The following is a 23370-nucleotide window of genomic DNA, read 5'->3' on the forward strand; positions in this document are numbered from 1 at the left end:
TGGATTTCGACAAAAGAATTCTAACAAGGAGAAACTCCCATTTCCGATATCTGAAATGACAATTGCGGATAGGAAGAATAACATTTATGGTAATTGTAATGAAACCGCACTGAAGTGACGTCATTTGTAATCGATCATTTCCAAGAAAGACATTGTGGATAGGAAGAATGTCATTGTGGATAGGATGAATTGAATTACAGCTATCTGTAATACATATCCAGTCTAGCTATTAAATGTTAAAACGGCTACCCATACATACCCAGACATCACCTCACAAAAGAAAGCACCGTTTTTTTCAACCCAGTCTTTATCAAGAGTGTTTCACTGATTACACGCAACCATGAATCTATGGCGACAGCACAATTGCCAGATAGGTTTGTCTTATATCCCAAATGATCCAGATTGTTTGACTATTATTTTTCCAGACATTATCTGTCATGTTTAGATTTAAATTTGAGGTACTTCAACATAGTCAGTATGTTTACATGATGAAAATGTGTTAGTCCAGCTAAAATTGGACTATTACAGTAGTTTACATGTACTTCATACAACCCTTTATACAAGCCCACTTCAAAAATTATGTACTATCCCTTTAGGATCAGATTTTTCTTCAAGGGAGTTATTACTGTCGGCCAAGTAGGACATTGTAGGATATCTTATTATATTGACCTTTTTTCAAAATCTCTTTTCTTGTTACTCCATCAACTTTACAAAAGTGCAATCCTAAATTGACGCTCCTTTCAACTCAAGGGAAAGCAAACACATAACTCATAAACTTAAAATACGGCGGACATTATCACAAAATCGGATTTATCAACACCTTCCAATGAAAACGTGAAAATAAATAAATGAAAACAAAGACACACGTCTCTCTCCCCTCAGTCGAGCATAACTTGGACATTATTGGTCAGTCTCGTTGGTGAATAAACAGGTTTTCAGCAGGACTACTTAAGATTGAAATAAAACAGATTACATGTATGAAAACAGGGGCTGGTAGACATGATATGATAATACAACACTTATTTTTCAACTTGCTAAAACAATTCCACCATAAACAACTCAATAGACAGCTTCATGTGGGATTCCTGTGATTGCAACAGTTAAATGGTTAAAAGTGGGTAAGTAATCAGTGTGTGTCCTGTCCCTGCGTGTACGTCAACAGAACACTCAACAGATGTGTTGACAAAAAACAAAAATTATTCCATGACCAAGGACGTCTTTCTTGTGAGAAGTTTTTTTGAACAGGTAGTTTGAAGTTAAGTGCAGTTAAGCGACGGCTACATGTGACGGTCAGAGTTCTTTGGTAAGTATTTTTAGCACGGTGTGTCGAGACGACTCGGAGCGGATTTCTTTCGTTGTTTCTTTTGGAGGAAAAAAACTCAACAGCTAATGGAAAACAAATTCAACATCAACTAAGACATTTAGGAACCTCGAAGACATAAACCACAAGCTATACATCACATTGACCTGGTCTTACCAAACAAAGACGCTTAGTTCACTGCGCTTGCTTTGATGTCATAGCTTTTTTACAAGTTTCAAACAATAAAAAACAGCTTCTCTCAACTGCCTTTGTCTCTGCACATCTTTTATCATTTTGAGGACGTTGTAAATATGTCTCATCAGACAGAGTTATTTTTTTCCCACCATAACTTATTATTATTATTATTATTATTATGATTTCTGATTCAAGTCAACATTGTTCTGTTTTAGTTCTGATAACATCTCTAAAAGATCGGGTTAGATATTACAAGGCACTTAACATGTTTCTTCTGTCTTAGAAGGAAGCGACTAGGTTGTTGGACAGATTACTATTAAAACTGCGAAATATAATTTATGCTAGCACTGATCTAAACTAGACCATATCTATATTCCCCGGGTATGTATGTGACCGGGGAACATAGGGACCCTTTTTTAGAGAAAGGGTCCCTATGTTCCCTGGTTCACCCAAAGGGTCCTATGTTCCCCGGTTTGTATGTGACCGGGGAACATAGGACCCTTTTTCTAAAAAAGGGTCCTATGTTCCCCGCTTTCACCCAAAAGGACCCGGGGAACATAGGACCCTACCCCTTACCCTTACCCCAACCCCAACCCTAACCCTTACCCTTTACCCTGGAGCTCCACACCCAGGCTTCCACAAAGTGGGAAACATAGGACCTTTTTTGGGAAAAACGGGCAACATAGGACCCGGGGAACAAAGGTACGACCCCGATCTAAACACACCCATTGGCTCTAAAAGGGAAGTGACACACTGCAATTTGTTTGGCAATGTGACAGAAACCCAGAGATTAAACTCCATCCACATATGGTCCGAGAACAGCAACACCACAGGAGGAGTTGCCCCACGGAGCTGTGTCACCAACCATCATGGTTAAAGAACATTTCCAGCATGATTTGAGTTTTTACTCAACTATTACTGTCCTAGACCTTTTCAATATCACTTTCATAACAGTATTTAGGTTCAGTCAGTCAGACAAACCAGACATTTTTAAATTCAACCTCAGCCATTCAGCAATCACCGACCACATCGCACAGCACTCGACCACAATAACCCTTGATTAGCTTGACTTACATTTACGTTTTATGAGTGTATCATGAGTGACCACAGATGGACAGATAATCAAAATCACCTCTGTGGTAGTTCCTACTACCGTGGGTGTTTCCAGGAGCACTTATTGGCATTATTGCACACACAGAGTGAAAACTATACCAGCCACACTGACACAGATGCTAACAAAGGTGAGTATACGACAGATGCTAGCATGTCCTTGAGGCTGCACTAGGACATAATGGTTCTTTTAGCTAAATGCTTACCTTGGCACAGTAAAGCACTCTCTATGATGACACCAACATGCCCGTGTTTATCAGGTTTAAAGTTGAACATGTTTATTTTACTGTACCACAACGGTAACATTCGCTTATCAAAGCAAAGCAGCAATTGGCTGAGTGCCAATAAAAGACTGGCCAATGAAAAGTAATTCACAAGATTATAAAAAAGTTAGCAGATCAAAGCATCTTTTTATGATGGAGGTGTTCTAGTCTGAACCGACACTGCTCTTCTTTAAATGAAAACGACACCAATACTTCTGTCATCCCACACATTCTCCTGACCACCAGCTGCACTTTAACTGAAAACTAAGTTGGAAGAAGTTGTGCTGCCAGTTACCTGATCACGAGCTTAGCATCTCTTGACCAAAACTGATATTCGTGATTTTTTTGTGAACTGAAACAGAGGTAAAAACACTAGAAATCATGCTGGAAGTTTCCTTTAAATGAGCAGATATTATGATGAGATGGGTTTCTGTTCTTACTAATTATCCAGAGTTTAACTACAGTGTTTAGAGCAAGTCTTCAACATCGATAAATAATTGCATCAGAGGTAATTTGACCATTAGTGTTAAAACATATTAATGCAAAGATGTCAAAGCAGTGATTTGTTTTCAAGGTGGGGGGGGGGGATCTCTCCAGAAGCAATATGCTGCTGAACATGCAGATATGTCGAGTTAGTGTCCTAGTTAGTGAAGTGGCCTGAGAGCTATGGCTAAAACAGCACAGGTATACGATATAAACAACCGAGGTAATGCGGTAATGCTCTTGGGTGTTCTTGCAGCGGCTGAGCAGACCTACAGTAGATAACTTGTGATGAAGCTTAAATTTAGACTGAGAGGCTAACAGTGCAGCCTTCAGCACCAGCAGGGCTCCAGGGCCCGACCCTGTGTCCGTAAAAACGTCTGTGTTTTTCTTTTTCTTTGTCCACACCACTGTCTCCACATGTGAGCACATCAGGCCTTGCCTGCCTTCATGTATGTGGGGATGGTGCCTCGCTGTGTCAAACCTTCGAATCGCTTGTAAGTGTAGTTGAGGAACACCCAGTCCTTTGATTTAAAGTCTGGCTCTGTTGCGTTGGCTGTACAAAAACAAAAACAAAAATATATATTTTCAATGGAGGATACATGGCTCAATAGGTTGAAAATCAATTAAGGTTTCACAATAATGATGCAAATTACTTTACAAGACAGACCTGGCTGAAGGATGTCTGATTCAGGGAAGTCATCAAAGTTAGAGGTGTCGTCAATGCTCTTGATTTCAATGGAGATGGCCGCTGGCCGCTCCCTGTGGAGGCAGGACAGAGGGAATCATGGACGGATCAAGGACTGAGGAAGAACTCCTGGAGGAGCCTTGGTTGTTGAAAAGAAGGACAGAAGAAAATGCTTCCTGTACCTGATGTGCTCCCAGTCCACTGACTCAAAGAACTGATGACTCTTGATCTCCTCGACGCTCACTGCTCCAATCCTGTTCTCAGCATCAGCACAATACCTGAAACACACACACAGAGCAGGCTGAAACTATCCTACGCTGTCGGGGGCCGACACTTTATACATGTTCAAAGTATCCATATAAACTCGATATTGAACACAGAATACCTGAATTTCTCTCTAATTTCTCTCTAGATTATACCTTGTTAAATATTATGAATATTAAAATGCTAACCACACCTGCCATATGTCCAAATTTCATGAAAAAGCATACACTATGTTTATTAAATTTGTATTAACATGTTTTATATGATAATTAATAAATGTATATTATAATGTAATAAATATTATGAATAAGTGCTAAATAAACCCATGATATCCTCAATGTGTCCAAATGAGCTCAATAATAAAGAAAAAATGCCTTAACTATTTTTTCTGTGTTCACTAATAAGTTAACCAGTTAACTTATTATGTAACTATTACCAATCATAGCCAAAGTAATAATGATTGTACTTGTAGATATTTGTTACATGAATCATTGTACAACATTTGAAGGCAATATCTCCATCAGTCTGGAAGTTAAAGCCGAAAATGTGTTTTTAGCATAATAAATTAATTAATTTGCTAATGACTAATAAAGCTACAAAGATAGGGATAATTCTCAGGTGGTATGTGATGCCCATGCAAAATTTGAAGCCAATACCTGCAATACTTTGGAAGATACAGGTGAAAATATGTTTTTTATATAATTAATTAATTCATTAATTCATTAATGAATTAATGAATTAATTAATTCATTAATTAACTAATTCATTAATTAATAATAATGGTAGACAGCTCAAAATCAATAGGGATCATCTACAGGGGGTATGTGACCCATAAAAAAAATAAGAAAATGTAATCTCAAACGCCTTTCCAGTTATCGCGTTAACGGCTAAAATCTGCGGACGCGGAAACGGACGCGCAGGACCGATTCCATAATATCCGCGCACGTTTCTCGCGGATATAAATATACACATTGCACACACGTTGTTGACAGAAAAAGTCATCTTAAAGCTGTAGTTCATCATGATTTTGATCGGTCTTCATGCACAGAAACGATGTAAAGCTATTTGTATGCTGCTTCCTTCCTCTGAAATGGGCTCTGTCAAGTAATACGACCAGACCTTACTGAGGGAGCTTTAATTATATACAGCAGCAGTGCAGGGGCAAGCGGGATCACGAAGTACAGTATTTATCCTGTCAAAGTGCTGAATAACTGCTATATCTGTTAAATATAAACACCTTAATATCAAGTCTTTGGCCCTCTCTGAGATGGGGACTTCAGGTGGGAAGACAAGAGTTTCCTTCCAGTTCATCACCTTCCTGTACGTCTCCTGTGGCGTCTCTGAGCAGAATGGCGGGTAACCTGAAGAGAGACGATAAAACATATTCTCTGAGGTGCACTGTTCCTGTGTACAGCAACCTGGTGGTTTCTATTCTTTTAGTTTTTCCAAGTGAAAAACACATTCAGACAACTGACTGCTTACCAATGAGCATTTCATACATGATGACACCCAGAGACCACCAGTCACACAGCTTGTTGTAACCCGTCTGCATGAAGACCTCAGGAGCAATGTAGTCAGGCGTCCCCACAGTGGAATAGGCCTAAAAGTCACACACAGTCACAGTTTGGAAAGTAAAGCTTTGACAAAGAAAGTTGTGTTACAATTTAACAGTCCAGTGTGTAAGACGTAGTCGTCTTTATTGGCAGAAATTGAATATACTACCCATACATTTGGCTGGTTTTCATAGCATAGCATAAGGCTTTTATATATAACCCCTGCACTCCACAGTCCCACCATTAGATGTCACTGATTCTCCCTAATCTTACACAGATTTTTACTGTTTTTTTTTATTAGAGGACTTGGTTAAAAAAGAAAAACACGTTATTAATGTGTGCAAACATGTGAAACACATGAAACACCAGCTTCATCATAGTAAAATGTCACATCCTTACCAGCTGCCTGCGGTTCTTCTTCCAGGTTTCTGCTTTCCTCTTGGAGTTCATATTTTGAAAGGCTGCAAGGAAGAACACACAGGACGAGCATGAGCAGTTTGGAGTACATGTTTTCAGTGTGATAAAAGCAGCATGCCTCTGAAGTGTATTACAGTGCAAGTAAACTTAGATATTATATGATTGACTAACAGAAATCACTGGGTGGGTTGTGCGTCAGGTTCCTGTAGAATTCAGTGCGGTGAGCCTTCTTCAGTCCTGTACACAGGCCGAAGTCTGACAGCTTCACATGGCCCTGGGAGCAAAGAGATGTTTGATCATCTGCAGAAATTCACAGTGCAAAGGGAACATGTACTATAAGCTAAGTGTGTGGTCTCACCCTGGAGTCCAGCAGCAGGTTGTCAGGTTTGATGTCTCTGTGGATGAAGCCCAGCTGGTGGATGGAGTCAATGGCCAAAACTGTCTCTGCGATATAGAACTGGGTGGCTTCTTCTGAGAGAGTGTCCTTCTTCATCAGCAAGGTCATCATGTCGCCTGGTAACAAGATCAAAGGTCATCACTTTTGAATATTATGATTTTCTTTAAATTCTTGTATTCTATATGTTCAGTACTTTTATTTCAGAGTATATCAAGTGATAATATAATGTACATTTCACTAGGAAAATTCTGTTTTTTTTTTGCCAAGGATCTTCAAGAAGATCCTACTCATTATTTAACTATAAATTGTTTGGTTAGAAAGTAATCTATTAACAAGTGAAACATTTGAAACATGGAAATTAATTTACTAATTGTTGTACTCTGAAGCTTTTTAAAAAATATCATAGAAATGAACACTATATCTTAATCTACTACTAAATTAACTGCCATTTTGACAATCATTTAATGGGTTTGAGTGGAAATAACAGTTTCATTAGTGTGATCATTTTATGTGATATTTTATGGACTAAAATTAATGAATTATGATGACCTCCCTGTGTATGTGTGCGTTTTCTTCAGGTTCTCCTGTTTTCTCCCACAGTCCAAAAACATGCGATATGGGGATTAGGTAAATTGGTCACTCTAAATTGACCGTAGGCATGAGAGTGTGAGTGAATGGTTATTTGTCTCTATGTCAGCTGTGACCCTCATTTAGAGGATAAGGCGGTAGAAGACGAGAGTGTGGGTGAAAGAATTATGAGTACCACCATATATAATTTCAATTGATTAATCCAGAAGTGTAATGATTAAGTGGCGTGGACCCGAAAGCAGACGGAGACGGAAAGCTATTTCAAAACAATATAAATTTATTAACAAACGTATAACATAAAACGACTTCCCAAAAGTGGGAAGCGATAGGGGATAGGTGGAGAGAAAGGAGGAAAATTGTCCTTGCAGCTACTGCGGGGGTGACTCGGCAGGTCGGCGGAAATCCAGAGTGGAAACAACTCACGAACGTGGCACAGGAGATCCCAGGAGAATAGGGAGACCGGAACAGCCAGGGAGTTGAAGACCAGCAGGAGACGTGACGACCTGGAGCGGAGACGAACGGGTAAGTATTCTTGTGAGGTAAGTACAGCGAGAGAGCTGGCAGCATGACTTTACCCATGTACGTTCGAAAACGATCTGACACCGGTGAGGAGAAATGGCTCCGCCTTTAAGCCCCGCTGATTACACATCTGGTGCAGGTGAGGAGGAGCCGCGCAGGTGCAAACGATCACCGGTGTCTGGGAACTGGGTCAGCCACGCCCCCTGCAGAGTCAGAGGAGAGGGGAAAGAGCAGCAGCCACAAAAACAACACTAATAATAAAATTGAGGAGAAGGTGCAGGTGGAATCGTAACAGTACCTCCCCCTCAAAGAGCGCCTCCTGGCGCTAGGCCAGGCTTATCCGGGTGGGTCCGATGGAAGTCCCTCATCAAGTCTTTGTCCAGGATGAAATGGCGTGGGACCCAAGATCTCTCCTCCGGGCCGTACCCCTTCCAGTCGACGAGGTACTGGTGACCCCGGCCCCTGCGTCGGCTGTCCAGGATACGCCTGGCTGTGTAGGCCTCCCCCCCGTCGATAAACCTGGGTGGAGGAGGAGGGTTGGAGGGTGGGACCAGGTCCGACTCCTCCACTGGTTTTAGGAGTGAGACGTGGAAGGTCGGGTGGACTCGTAAAGCTCTAGGAAGCTTCAGGCGGGCGGCGGACCTGTTGACCATCCGCTCGATGATGAACGGCCCAATGAAACGAGGTGCCAACTTCCGGGACTCGACCTGCAGGGGAAGGTCTTTAGAGGACAGCCATACCTTTTGTCCTGGGCGATAGTCTGGAGCCGGGATGCGGTGGCGATTGGCCTGCCTCTGGCTCTGGATGGAAGATCGTTGAAGGGATGACCGGACCTGTCTCCACACCGCGTGGCACCGGCGAAGGTAGGTCTGGACAGAAGGAACGGCGACCTCCTCCTCCTGGAAGTCGAAGAGGGGTGGTTGGTAGCCCAGGGTCGCCATGAATGGAGAGATGCCGGTAGAAGCGGAGACCAGGGAATTGTGCGCGTATTCCACCCATGGAAGCATGGAACTCCAGGAGGCGGGGTGGCGGGCGGCGACACAACGAAGGGCACTCTCCATGCTCTGGTTGGCCCGTTCTGTTTGGCCGTTAGACTGGGGGTGATAGCCCGACGTGAGGCTGGTGGACGCCCCCAGCGCCGAGCAGAACGCCTTCCAGACCTGGGAAGCGAACTGAGGCCCTCTGTCTGAGACGATGTCCTGCGGGAACCCGTGGAGTCTGAAGACGTGTTCGACTAGGAGGTCCCCCGTCTCGATGGCAGTTGGGAGCTTGGTGAGCGGTATATAGTGGACGGACTTCGAAAACCGGTCCACCACCGTCAGGACCGTGGTGTTTAGGCGAGACGGTGGTAGACCGGTAACGAAGTCCACCGCAATGTGGGACCAGGGACGACGTGGGATGGAGAGCGGCTGCAGGAGACCAGCTGGAGGGCGGTTCGAGGTCTTCCCTCGGGCACAGACGGGACAGGCTCGGATGAACTCGGCAGTGTCCTGAGGCATGGAGGACCACCAAAATCGCTGGCGGAGGAACCGGAGAGTGCGATTGTGGCCGGGATGACATGTGAGCTTAGAGCCATGTGCCCACTGTAATACCTCAGATCGTGCCGCGCCCGGGACGAAGAGCCGGTTGGGAGGACCGTTTCCTGGGTCTGGTTCCTCTCGTTGGGCCAGACGGACCCTCTCCTCCACCGGCCAGGAAGCAGCTCCCACGATGCAGGCTGGGGGAATGATTGGCTCGGGAGACAGAGAAGGTGGATCAGGTGAGAATAGTCGAGATAATGCGTCTGGTTTAACGTTCCTTGACCCAGGTCGGAAGGTGAGGGTAAACACAAATCTCCCCAGGAACAGGGCCCAACGTGCCTGTCTGGAGTTGAGACGTTTAGCGTCTCGTAAATAAGATAAATTTTTATGGTCTGTCCAAACGATAAATGGAAAAGACGCACCTTCCAACCAATGTCGCCATTCCTGGAGTGCCAACACGACCGCCAGCAGCTCCCTGTTCCCCACGTCATAGTTCGCCTCGGCAGGGGAAAGGCGTCGGCTGAAGAAAGCGCATGGGTGCAGTTTTTGGTCGGCAGGCGAGCGTTGCGAAAGAACGGCTCCAACTCCAGTGTCGGAGGCGTCGACCTCGACGACAAACTGTAGGGAAGAGTCAGGGTGGGAGAGGATTGGTGCGGACGTGAACAGTACCTTGAGTCTCTGGAAGGAATTCTCGGCGTCATCGGACCAGCAGAATGATTGCAGCGGAGAGGTGAGTCGAGTGAGGGGTCCAGCCACCTTGCTGTAGTCCCGGATGAATCGCCGGTAGAAGTTCGCGAACCCTAGGAACCGCTGCAGCTGCTTCCGGTTGGAGGGGGTCGGCCAGTCCCTCACCGCGCTGATCTTGGCCGGGTCTGGAGACAGCTTACCCTGGTCGATAATAAACCCAAGGAAAGGAACTGATGATGCGTGGAAGACGCACTTCTCTGCCTTGGCATATAGTTTGTTCTCCAGCAGTCTTTGCAGCACCATGCGGACATGCTGGACGTGTTCCTGCTCGGACTCCGAGAAGATGAGGATGTCATCCAAATACACGAACAGGAATTTGTCCAGCATGTCACGCAGAATGTCGTTGACTAGGTGCTGAAAGACTGCTGGAGCGTTCGTTAATCCAAACGGCATGACCAGGTATTCAAAATGACCCATAGGCGTGTTGAAGGCGGTCTTCCACTCGTCTCCCTCCCTGATACGAACCAGATGGTACGCGTTGCGAAGGTCGAGTTTGGAGAAAACTTTAGCCTTGCACAGGGGACTGAAGGCAGCGTCCATAAGCGGCAGAGCATATTTGTTGTGGACCGTGATCTCATTGAGACCACGATAGTCGATACAAGGGCGCAGGGTACCATCCTTCTTCTGGACAAAGAAGAAACCGGCTCCGACAGGGGATGAAGAGGGACGAATGAGACCAGCGGCCAGAGACTGGTTGACGTATTCCTCCATGCATGAGCGTTCGGTCTGGGATAGATTGTACAGCCGTCGGGAAGGTAATGTGGACCCCGGAAGCAGGTCAATGCCGCAGTCGTATGGTCGGTGGGGAGGAAGAGAGAGAGCCAAGTCCTTGGAGAACACCTCCCCGAGGTCGTGGTACGCCGCCGGAATCGTGGAAAGGTCTGGTGGCTTGGGAACCGGAACCGGAGAGGTCGAAGGAGCGGGCAGTGCTGAGCGGAGGCAGCGGGAGTGACATGGAACGCTCCAGCTGGAGAGTTGCCCAGACGACCAGTCGAACCGGGGATTGTGGAGCGCCAACCAGGGCAGGCCCAGCACGATCGGGGAGGAAGACGAAGGAATCAGGAACAATTGAAGCAGCTCGTGGTGGTTGCCGGACAGGACCAGGGCGATGGGTCTGGTGCGATGAGTGACTGTGGCCAGGATCTTGCCGTCGAGGTCGTGGATCTCCTTCGGAGTCTCGAGCGGGATCGTGGGGATCCCGGCCTGGAGGGCAGTGTCTAAGTCCAGGAAACAGTCGTCCGCGCCTGAATCGACCAGACAGGAAAGCGTGACCGACTTCTGGTCCCACCGGAGTTGACCAGGGAGGATCACGCGCTTCTTTGCGGGACAGGAAACGGCACCGCCCGCCAACACTCCTGCGTGTGTTGGCGGACTTAGTCTTTTGGCCGTACTGGACAGTTTGCCCGTTGATGGCCCAGTTCGCCGCAGTAGAGGCAGGCCCCGCTTCTCACCCTCACCGTCCGCTCCGCGGAGGTGAGTCGAGTACGCCCCAGCTGCATCGGTTCAGGTGAACCAGGAAAGGTAGAAAAAGGGGGCAGAGGAATGGGAACCGGATTGTGGGGACGTGAGTGGCTAGTGACGCGCCGGCTACTCGCCGTTCTCTCTCGATCCCTCTCCTGGATGCGGTTATCGAGCATGATACACAAGGCAATGAGTGAATCTAAATCGTGGGCGTCGTTCCGTGTTGCTAGTTCATCGCGTATTTCTCTATTCAGATTTCTAACGAACATAGCGCGCAGCGCCGCGTCGTTCCACGAACTCTCCGCAGCGTGAATGCGGAACTGAATAGAAAAATCGGCCACCGACGAATTGCCCTGTTCAGTGTTGATTAATTTGGTGGAGATGTCGGACTCCCGAGGAGAGTGATCGAAAACCTTGCACAACTGGGTGGTGAACGACGAGTAGCTAACGGAAGCGGGAGCTGCGTGCGATAGCGTGGCCGTTGCCCACTGGGCGGCTCGCCCCGACAACAAATTTACCACGAAGGCTATCTTGGCGTTGTCATCGGGGTAGGTGCGTGGTTGAAGGCTAAAGACTAGCGAGCATTGAAAAAGGAAGCTTGTGCATTTACCAATCTCCCCGGAGAATCGTTCGGGAATGGGGACAAAAGGTTCCCGCGACGAACTAGCGGAAGTGGCTAAGTTAGCGCTACTAGCCGCAACTACCCGCTCCGTGCTAGCGGAAACGGACGTGGCGGAGGCTACGGGAGGGTTAGCCGACCTAGCAGCATTAGCCGAAAGTTCGCGGAGTGAAAGGGAGATTTCGGCAAGCATCTGACTATGGCGCCCGATGAGTGCGCCCTGGGCGGAAATAGCCTGTTTTAATGCGTCAAAGTCCGCCGGGTCCATGTTGGTCAGATCGTTATGTAATGATTAAGTGGCGTGGACCCGAAAGCAGACGGAGACGGAAAGCTATTTCAAAACAATATAAATTTATTAACAAACGTATAACATAAAACGACTTCCCAAAAGTGGGAAGCGATAGGGGATAGGTGGAGAGAAAGGAGGAAAATTGTCCTTGCAGCTACTGCGGGGGTGACTCGGCAGGTCGGCGGAAATCCAGAGTGGAAACAACTCACGAACGTGGCACAGGAGATCCCAGGAGAATAGGGAGACCGGAACAGCCAGGGAGTTGAAGACCAGCAGGAGACGTGACGACCTGGAGCGGAGACGAACGGGTAAGTATTCTTGTGAGGTAAGTACAGCGAGAGAGCTGGCAGCATGACTTTACCCATGTACGTTCGAAAACGATCTGACACCGGTGAGGAGAAATGGCTCCGCCTTTAAGCCCCGCTGATTACACATCTGGTGCAGGTGAGGAGGAGCCGCGCAGGTGCAAACGATCACCGGTGTCTGGGAACTGGGTCAGCCACGCCCCCTGCAGAGTCAGAGGAGAGGGGAAAGAGCAGCAGCCACAAAAACAACACTAATAATAAAATTGAGGAGAAGGTGCAGGTGGAATCGTAACAAGAAGCTTTTCATGGACCCCCGACAGTGTGCCACAGAGGCTATTTGAAGTCGACTGGTGTAAACATACCTCCAGGCAGGAACTCCATGATAAGATAAAGGTTCCTCTTATCCTGGAAGCTGTAGAACATCTTGACCACCCAGGCTCCGTCTGCCTCCACTAGAATATCCCTCTCTGCCCGGATATGAGCAACCTACAGAAAGGGGGTGGACAAATTAAGACTGCACACAACATAACGGCAGGTGCAGCAGTGGTTCTAACAAGGTGCCTTGTAAACATAGCTGGAACAAAAGCACTGACAAATGCTTACCTGCTCCTTTTCCAGCATGTCGGCTTTTCTCAAAATCTTCATGGCATAGATGTGGCCTGTATCTTTTTTCTGCACCAAACGTACCTGCAGGAGGAGAAAAAACATGTCCTGAAAAGGCACAGACACCCAATCCTGATACCTTTGAGTTTTCAACACATGCACCAGCAACATTTCTTCAATTAATAGTTTTAATGTACCTCTCCAAAAGCACCCCGTCCAATCACTTTGAGGGACTCAAAGTCATCCAAGCCTAATCGCGTCCTTTTGAGTCGCAAAAACTCTGTCTCCTTGCGGGCATGCTGGGAGCGCCGCATTACTTTCTGCAAAACACAAAAAAACCCTCAGATGTTTAAAAAATGTCATGGTGATATAGAAAAAAATATGAGATTTGTAAGTGAGACAAAAAGAGAAATAAAGGAAAAGTTGTACCTCCTCGTCTGGTAAACCCTCGTCTTCCATTGCCTTCTCCAACTTTTTCTGCCTATAATTATTTATAAAACATCATTCATATAAAAATATAAATAAAACAGTGACTGCAGAAGGAGACATTTGTAAGTGGGAACATACAGTACAAACACTGAAAATTAATCTTCTCTCAGTTTATACAGCCATGGAAATCAACCATGTTACCTGCACCAGAGATCAGCTCTCAGGTAACATGAGAGCACAGGAGGCAGATTATTAGATGCTCTTTGCTGTGTTCACACACCTGTGATGAAACACCTCTGCATTGTTAGCTTTACACTGGTGTCTGGTGTGATATCTGATACATAAAGCAACAGCTGAATTTACATGTGACTGGCTGGACTGTGGTAAAACTCTTGAATATGCCTGTAAAAAAATGATATATATACTGTTCAAAAGTTTGGGGTCACTGAGAAATGTCCTTATTTTTGAAGGAAAAACACTTTTTTTCAATTAACATAACATTAAAGGTGCATACTGTAATAAATCTAAAGCAACTGGCCATAAAATCCTCCTACTATGTCACAGACTCAGGAATAATGTTCATATAACAAACTGAACTCACCAACAACAACAGTACAGCCAAAATATTTGAATAAAAAAAATATTTTGCAGACTGCAAATCATGTTTATGTTTTGAAATTACGTATTGGCATGTGGCGCCACCTACTGCCGTCTACCAATCATTGCAGTCAGTAGAGTCTCAGCTGCCGAGCAACCACGGGTTGCCAGTTACGTCAGAAAACGAAACCTAAAAGACCTCTGTATTTAGAATTTGAATGTAGTAACCGTTTTTGGCCACATTCTTACACATGGCACCTTTAAATGAATCAGAAATACACTCTATACATTAGGGATGGGAATTTCACACATTTTTAGAGTCGATTGTCGAGGTCCACGTGTCGAATTTTTTGTCTACTTATTTTTTTTTTTTTTTACAGCAGCCTCAACAGCAGCAATGCGGGGGTGTAAACTATTCTACACTGTACTACTTTTTATTGACCATCAGAACAGCGATAATAAAAATGAGGGGCAAAAAAAGGAAGAAAAAAAAGCGGACTCTCCGCTGGAACGTGTGTGTCGCCACTCGCTGACGGCTCAGGATTTTGAACCTGCGCTCGTTAGGTGTCCACCAGAGTGAAGTACAGTGATCCTGACTGGGTGAGATGCCGTCTTCATTTGTGTAGCGCATGTGTTATGTCCCCCACCCCCGTCCTAAACTTAAGCGCAACCTTGTTCGCACAGTACGCACACACACACGCTTGGACGTGCGCACAGCCACTGAGAGAACGAGCCGGTGACCTCGTGTCAGAGCGCAGGGAAGCTGGACAGCAGGATCATCTTTTCGTGCACAGCTTCTTTAACCTCCGTGGTTGTGAACTTTACGTGTTTGTGACACTTCAACTTTTTTTACTCGTAATTTTTTTGTCGAGGTGCGCACGTGTCGATTGTCGATCGATTTGTCGACAGAAAGTCCCATCCCTACTATACATTGTCAATGTGGTAAACGACTATTCTAGCTGCAAACGTCTGGTTTTTAATGGAATATGTACATAGGTGTACAGAGGCCCATTTCCAGTGTTCTAATGGTACATTGTGTTTCCTAATTGCGTTAGAAGGCTATTAGAAAACCCTTGAAAACCCTTGTGCAATGATGTTAGCACAGCTGAAAACAGTTTTGCTGGTTCTTTGACGAAAGCAAAGTTTGAAGGGCAAAATTATTATTTGGAATAAGAATCATTATTTCTAATCTTGTCAATGTCTTGACTATATTTTCTATTCATTTTGCAACTCTTTTGATGATTAAAAGTGTGACTTTTAATGGAGAATTTGGAAAAATTGTATAGGTGACCCTAAACTTTTGAACGGTAGTGTATATATTTTGTCGATCATGATTAATCAGCTCAACAGTTAATTGTGATAAATTATCAAATGTTTAAATATGTATTAGCAATTCCGACCAGTTTATCTTGATTGGGAATCAAATCAATGCAAACTTTAATCACTTGACTTTTAGATTTATTTGATTAAAAGTACAATAAGCTTGCAGTAACACAATATCTACTTGAGAAATGTAAATGAAGCAGCTATTGAATTTTGCAGGAGTTCCAGTTTCATGTAGGGTCTCCATCATGATGCCACGCCCCCATCCCTGCTTCACACACAATGTAAATAAATAATAAAATAATAATAATTGTTCTCAACCGGCGTGCATCGTTAGCATATGCAAACAGTCAAAGGATTCAGACAGAGTGACTCAGCGACAGAGCTGCTGCCTCACTTCCTGACTAAGACCGATCAACAGACTTTTTCCCCACAGTCGCATTGTATTCTAGTTACATATGCAACATAACAATTATCAGCTGTTTTGTAAGTACGAAACAGACAGACTTTCTCAGCAGCCATGTCTGGCTACACTCCCTGCATGAGTTGCATCACGAGATTACTGTGATAAGTAGTCTTGAACTCATAGCAGTTGATAGTAGGGGTGGAAATCACAGGGTACCTCACAATATGATACGCAATACATGGACCGCGATACAATGATTCTGTGATAATCGATAAATTGAAAGACAATTATATGGCGATACATCACGATGTCTAACTGAAGAAAACAAAAAAAGTGCAGGATTTCTCCATTTATTCACAACATAGAGAACAAAGTGCAAGTCTATGTATCAAATGTGGATGGATCATCTCTTAATGTAGTTTTCGCTGCCATTATCCCGCTGTAAACGCCCTCTTCCTCGGCCAGGTAACTTCCACCCAAGTTTCCCTCATTCATTCACCGCAAGAAGATATGAAGTAGCGACACTCAACGAGTGAACCTGGCAGGGACTGGTATGTGTTATGTATTTTGAAGTGTTTGTACAATAGCCAATAACATAAACCTGAAATGTTCCTGATAAAGAGCCTTAGGTGGGATGGGTCAGCTGTGTTTATGTGTAGTATGAGGGTTGTGTTCACTGACGGCTGTGAAAGCAGGGTTTTACCTCATCTCCCGCTCCTCGTGCTGGGTGAGCAGAGTGCTGTAGAAGTTTTCCAGCGTCAGCTTTGCCACAGTCACTCTCTCTCTGGTGTGGTTGCTCATGGGAAGGGCGGCTGCAGTCCCTCCCGTCATGGCCACACTATCCTGAAGAAGAAGAGCTTATCAGTCCAGACACTGCTTCAACTAGCATGATGAGAATATTGAGGAGTTGATCGTCAATTAAAAAAAATAGACAGAAAGATTCAGTCCTCAACAATATGCTTTTCATCAGCCAGTGAAGAAGACTACACGGAACTATCCAAACACTTATCCAATTACCAAAGTTCAATTCATTACCAATAAAACACGCCCAATACACTCGGGGTGGGGTTTTTATTGCTGCAGCCTTACTTGGTGTGATATGACCAGTAGTTGACGTTATCAAATGCTTGCAAACTTTAGCTACACTACACACACCAACTTTCACTTTCCTGGGGTAGTGTTGCTCAACAGTTTTGCACTTTTGAAATCACTGCTGCCTCACAACAGCAGCAAAACTTGGCAGGGACATTTTATTGACAGCTACCATAAAACTGTGCAACAAACAAGTACAGCCTATTTCAAGAATGTGCTGATGAACATCATTTTGCCATTTTCTGAAGATTCCAGTCTTTTTTCCCTTCAATCGTCAGTCCACCCATATCTGTTTTTATATGACCAATGATAGTCTTTAGAAATCAAGGCAACCAACTGGCAATTTATAATATCGGCCACTATCAACCCAACCAATTAGACCCCTAGTCTGCGATTTTTACAACAACATTAATTTTACGGATTTGGAATATGTTGTACAAAAATGTTTTGAATTTGAATGCTTGCATCTAGACAAATGGTATGTACCAGCCAGGTACTCTTGGTTCAAAGTATCTGATATTTCACTCTGTGCTGAACATAGAAAGTCACTCTGTCTGACCTGATGATGTAAAAGAGTCTTGATTTAAATGTCGATTCTAAATGAACCGCTACACATGGTAAAAGGAATCCATTTTTACATTTCAGTGAGTGCCTCTCTGGAGCAGATCGCCTGAGCACACATTAAGAAGAGTCAGATCCTTGGGACAGAAATATTATTGTGATCGCCTAACATAGACAGGGAATCATGCTATGTTTGGCTCATGGTCTGTGCAGTGTATCATAACAAGAAATGCAGCGTGCTATGTCCACACATATTTTTCAGTAGGCATTCCTGTGAATCTTTCAGTGGATAATATCAAACCAAAAAAAGATCCTAGAAATGTTGTCTGAAACAAGGGTGCATGGTTTTTCTCTGGGTTCTCCGGCTTCCTCCCACAGTCCAAACAAATGCAATATGGGGATTAGGTGAATTGGTCACTCTAAATTGACAGTAGATGTGAGAGCATGAGTGAATGGTTGTTTGTCTCTATATGTGGCCCTGTGATGGACTGATGGACTGATGAACTGTCCAGGGTGTACCCCACCTATCGCCCTATGTCAGCTGAGATAGGTACAGCACCCCCCGCGACCCTCCGGTAAAGGATAAAGAGGTAGATAATGGATGGATGGATGGAAATGTTGTCCGCTGAAAAGATGAAAAATCAGAGCAAGAACACTGCATCACATCAAAGAAGCACTTCTGCCCTTTAGTATGTGGAGAGAGCTAATCTTCTTCTTTAAAAGGGTCCAGTGTGTAAGAATTAGTGACATGTAAAGGTAAAACTGCAGAGTGCAACACTCAGCCGTCCCATTCCCATGCATGTCAGGGAACTACAGTGGCCCTCACATTCCAGAAAGGATGGAAACACTTTGATAACTCTATTCACTTTTCTGCTTTCTCTGCCATTCACTCTTTCTTCTCCAATTATTTATGCCTTGGGGGTATGTGGATGGGGCCATTTTTCTTCATTTGTGGAGTAAGCTTCCGATTCAAAACGAGAAACATGACCATTCAGGCTACTGCAGAAACATGTTGCAGAAAGATGGCAGCCTCCCAGAAGCAAGCCCGTTGTCTTAAGTATAAAATACTATTTTCTAAGGCTACCAACAGGGTAACACAGGGAAAGAGGAAGAGGGTGGATGTGGACAATTCATTATCCAAACATTTTTAGCTTTAGAGAAAGGTATGAATGGGCTTGATTAGATCACACAGAGATAAAAACAGCCCTGCAGCCTGGAGATAGGAGCAATGTTTCGTCTAAAACACCAGCCATTTTCCCATCCCGGCCCCAGTGATCTCACAACAACAAAACACTTCCTTACTTCTGAGGAAAAATAACTGAATCACTTCTAGCAGGCTGTGCTCTCCAAGAGGTTAGGGCAGAGCGCTGTGAGAAAATTTCCTTCAGTACACCACTCAAAGGAAGCTCAATTTAAAACACAACACAACACTATCAATCAATAAAATAAATGCAAATCAGCACAAGTGGACTAATGACAGTTCCTGTGGACCCTCCACATACCAATACCATTACAGCTATAAATTGGGCATGTAGAGATAAGCAGGTTATATCACTAACTCCAGCATATACATTAAATCGCATAGGAGTGGAATCAGACATGGGTTGAAGAGGGATAAAGAATCATGTACCTGTGAGCTCAGATTCGAGCTGTTTGAGGTGCTCTCTGTCAAGCAATACTGTCAGACCTCACTGAAGGAGTGAATACAGGGACAGCACAGGGGTGGGCAGGGGCAAGAAGCATGAATCCCTGAGTTTTCTGAGACGTAGAATTGTTGTAGTGACAAATAAAACCACATGTCAGTTAGTGGTTTGTTCCTTGTGCTACTACTACTACTACTTGGGCAGTGGGGGAAATAAACGATTGTGACAAATTTAATTTAATTTGCAACACAGTTGTGCATGAGCTAGATGCTTTAATTTCCATGGAAGATTGCACAGTCAAAAATCGTAAAAATATACTGCAGCCTTTGTCACCAGTCACACCAGTGTTTTAGCTGTTGATAACTAAAAATATTTTGCTGTGACAGTGGTCTACATCAGAAGGCAATTAAATGGAACTCAGCCATCATTTATTTCAAGAGTTACAACTGTGTTCTTCCTATTGTGACATACTGGTCTTCAGAATAAAAGACCAATTGATGCACACAGTTAAGTCATGAGTCTGACGGAGTTTGAAGCACATTTTTCCAACCAAAGTGGAAAATGAAACGACATTTGAACAGTTCAAAGGTGTTACATCACAGCTGAGCAGGCTGGGCCTTGAGCTCAGACTAACATGATTCAGTTAGACTACAAACAAGACTACATCACTATGTTCTAGTGAGGACAGCAATACAAAAGTAACCTCATTATTTAGAGAATAAAGTGGGTTCAAACCTGACAATCTATAATCTACATATAGTCATGACTCAAATTTTGGGGTCAAAATGTGACTTTTCAATACTCAGTCCATCTATGGCTAACTACAAATAACTATGCTTGTAACTGCCTTTGAATAAGCTCCAACTATTTTGAGATCGTAACATTTTAGCACACTCAGACTGAGACTCTAAATACAGGTGTGGAATGCTTGTAGTTAGGTTTGAATCTATGCATTTGAAATGAAGTAAACTCAAGGCAGAAGCTTTGGAGTGGAACTTTTTGGTGTTTCTCCGTTTGTTTCAGTTTACACATGTGTGGAAACCTACAGACACACTCCACCCTTTGAGTAACTGGACAGGAAACTCTTTCCATCCTGAATGAATGGACTCAGTCATGACACCCACATGAGGAATGGGGGCACATAAGCATGCGCACTAACAAAATTCAAAAGCCTGCTTAATAATATCATAAAAGGCATTAAACATGCACATAATGGGAATTCTATAGAAGAGTGTGTATCGGTAATTCCATAATACCCCTCTAAACATTTTACTATGGAAATAATTGATCATCCACAACATTAAAACTGGTAGCTATGTCACTGTGGCATATATCTGCATTTCTGAGGTACTCAACTACACTTGGAGCTGACTGGTGGAGATTTACACACACACCTCATAGTAAGAGGTCAACCAATTAGGGTTTTTCTATGGTTGATGCCTGTCTTTCCGTTTAAACGAAGGGAAAACAACAGTTATCTCCATGCGGTTTGGCCTCTCATTTATACAAAAACCCCCATTTTTAATCACAGAAAACAATTTCTAAAAACTCCGGCAAAAGTGGAGATTCCTGAGAAAGCTGGTTATGTGTTGTTGTGTCAACTGAGAGAAACTGGGTTTTTAGGTTCTCAAGCGTCACATTATGCGCCAGAAAGTGACGTCATGTGAGCGCCCTATGTTTACAGTTTGTTTAGAAGTCGCTCGTGTTATTCGTTGTTGTTGATTCTGAGGATTCTGATTGGCTTGCATGGCTTTATCCTTCTCCCTACACTGCCGCCCATAGGTTTGGCGGCACTCGACAGCGTATTTATGCGGGTTGATGTAAATGACAACTTTTTTGAAAACGATGTTGTTGCACAATGTTATTTTTGAAAAACGGAGAGGGGGAAATATTTGTTTCTCTAAATACCCTGCTATGTATAAATGTGGCCTTAGAAACCACGGGACTGCAATGTGCCTCCCACTGACGCGTTTTGCTACAATTGAAAATCAATTAAAAATATTCCTTGACTTAGCACAATTAGCAAACATTACACTTACAAATTGAAGCAGTAATGAAAAGCACATCATATCAACAGCTATGGCACTTTGTGGTCCTACTGCTTCTCTCAGTAGCCTAAATTTAAATAATCGCTTTGACGGAAACAGGTAAAGGCACATTTTAATGTACAGATTTGTCAAAACTTTACATGGGAACCTATCTTAAAGGGACACTGTGTAGTATTGATGGGTTTAGATGACCCAAAATCCACTTTTGTATACATATTATGTGCTCCTGCATTGTCTAGTCCCTGTATAGTAGTTTTTGTTTCATTTTCGTAGTGTTTCAAAAAGTCATGTAAAATAACATGTTCGCGGGCCGCTATTGCATTGCCACGACGCCATGTTTCTACGGGAGCCTGTATAGACAAACCCGAGAGAACAATTCGAGCGCCAAGACGAGGCTGAGAGCGGATCTTTTTACGCGTTTAGAAAGGAGGACCACGCGTATTTTACAGCGGATAAAGGAACGTACGCCCGCACCACGGAGAAAGACGATGAGGACGACATTTGACCGGCTGAGGATACCGTAGCACTCAGGGAAGGGAGGGGGTAAGCAGAGGAGCAGTTTGTTGTTGTAAATTTCAGCCTCTGCTCTAGATGTCACTATAAACTACTTACTTCACCTTTAAACTCTATGTTTTTCAATTGGTAATAATGAAAACACGGCCTGTACTTTTTGTACTAGATTACTTTTTGGATGCATTACAAAACGTACATTAATTCCATGTACCATCAAGGTCAGTACCACATGAAATACACGCATTTCATTATTGAGTGGACAAAACTTAATACATGTACAGATTTTTCAGTGCTACCCTGCAGTCTCATGATTTAAAAACGGTCTGTAGCTTCATGACAGTGGTATGTCCAGTGGTAGAGAAGTGTCCACCTCTGCTGACACTTCTCTGCCACCTCTAGCTCCGCCACTGCTGCCCGACATGATGACAGACGGTAGATAAGACTCGCTGCGCGTCTCTTTACATTTCACACACAGATAACGGGTGAGACTAACGCTAGGTTCTGTTAGCTAGCTATTTTCTCTGCTACGTGTCTGTCGTCTGGCATCTTTCGTTACATCGACAAATTAAAACACGACCGCATAAAAGTAAACAGCTTCTGGGGAGAAAATGTGTTCACTTACCTCCGTGTCCTGCTCCAGAGTCAATTATTGGCTCGCCGCCAGACACGACACAGGTGAAGAAATATTAATGTTATTCCGTGTTTTTCTGCCTAATGTGCAGCTACACGGACCCGTTAACTGGCGAAACCCTTTATACAAACACACACCAGTCAGGCTAAACAGTATACACCGCCGATATTAACGCCAAACCATCACAAAATTCCTCTGACGTCCACGACAAGCCAACCTGAAATTATTCCAAAATATTTTGCCGTCTTTATTCGTAACCCCTGACCTCGAAACCCAACGCTTCTCCCGTCTTTATCGTTATAAACATGAAATAGGCAGCGCTGCTTCCTGGGACCGCTGCTATCATCACACGTTCTGGGAAACGCAACGGCGTAGCTTTGTGATCGACGTGGCGATGAGCCAATCAGCGTCGAGGAAAGGGTCCGTTTGTATCCACTGGCCAATCGGGTGTAGGATGGAATAATGATTGACATGTGGCTCGACCAATGATAGGGGTTGCATTTTGAGGTCGGGTTTATGTGTGAAGCACTTGCAGCAATGAGATGAGAATATACTAGCGATATTTCTACTCATTATTCTCGTTGCAAACCCTTAATAAAAAGCTACTATGATTGTGGTGCACATTTATTTTTTATATTTTGCATTTATTAAAATGATTTCAATAGGTAAAAGCGAATGTCCTATGAGGTACAATAAGGATATCTAAGGTCAATAAAAGGTCACATTGCTATCAAGACACAGATGGCAGGTTTTAAACTTATAGACCTAAACATGAGACATTGAGCAAAATAAATGTGATTATTGTATAT

General features: G+C 44.0%; 1 protein-coding gene across 1 annotated transcript; it reads right to left on the minus strand.

The window, feature by feature from the left end:
* Window positions 1–2263: 2263 nt before the first annotated feature.
* On the minus strand, window positions 2264–22838 carry LOC310941699 (serine/threonine-protein kinase 38-like). The gene is made up of 14 exons (XM_083906909.1): window positions 22553–22838; window positions 16777–16916; window positions 13748–13799; window positions 13516–13638; window positions 13319–13402; window positions 13078–13201; window positions 6629–6783; window positions 6442–6544; window positions 6253–6314; window positions 5783–5900; window positions 5538–5661; window positions 4219–4314; window positions 4019–4110; window positions 2264–3904 (listed from the first exon to the last, which is right to left on the minus strand). Exons 2-14 carry the CDS (start codon window positions 16902–16904, stop codon window positions 3780–3782), a joined length of 1386 nt encoding a protein of 461 aa, XP_083763035.1. The 5' UTR covers window positions 16905–16916; window positions 22553–22838; the 3' UTR covers window positions 2264–3779.
* Window positions 22839–23370: the final 532 nt, after the last annotated feature.

The sequence above is a fragment of the Microchirus variegatus genome (assembly GCF_963457635.1).
Source record: "Microchirus variegatus genome assembly, chromosome: 20".
NCBI lineage: Eukaryota > Metazoa > Chordata > Actinopteri > Pleuronectiformes > Soleidae > Microchirus > Microchirus variegatus.

Excerpts from the sequence above, each read along its gene's own strand:
- LOC310941699 (XM_083906909.1), bottom strand. The coding sequence starts at position 16,904 with ATGACGGGAGGGACTGCAGCCGCCCTTCCCATGAGCAACCACACCAGA. Across the intron at positions 4,315-5,537 it reads GCCAAAGACTTGATATTAAG|GTATTGTGCTGATGCTGAGA; the intron begins GTGTTTATATTT and ends TGTGTGTTTCAG. Across the intron at positions 4,111-4,218 it reads GTGGACTGGGAGCACATCAG|GGAGCGGCCAGCGGCCATCT; the intron begins GTACAGGAAGCA and ends CTGCCTCCACAG.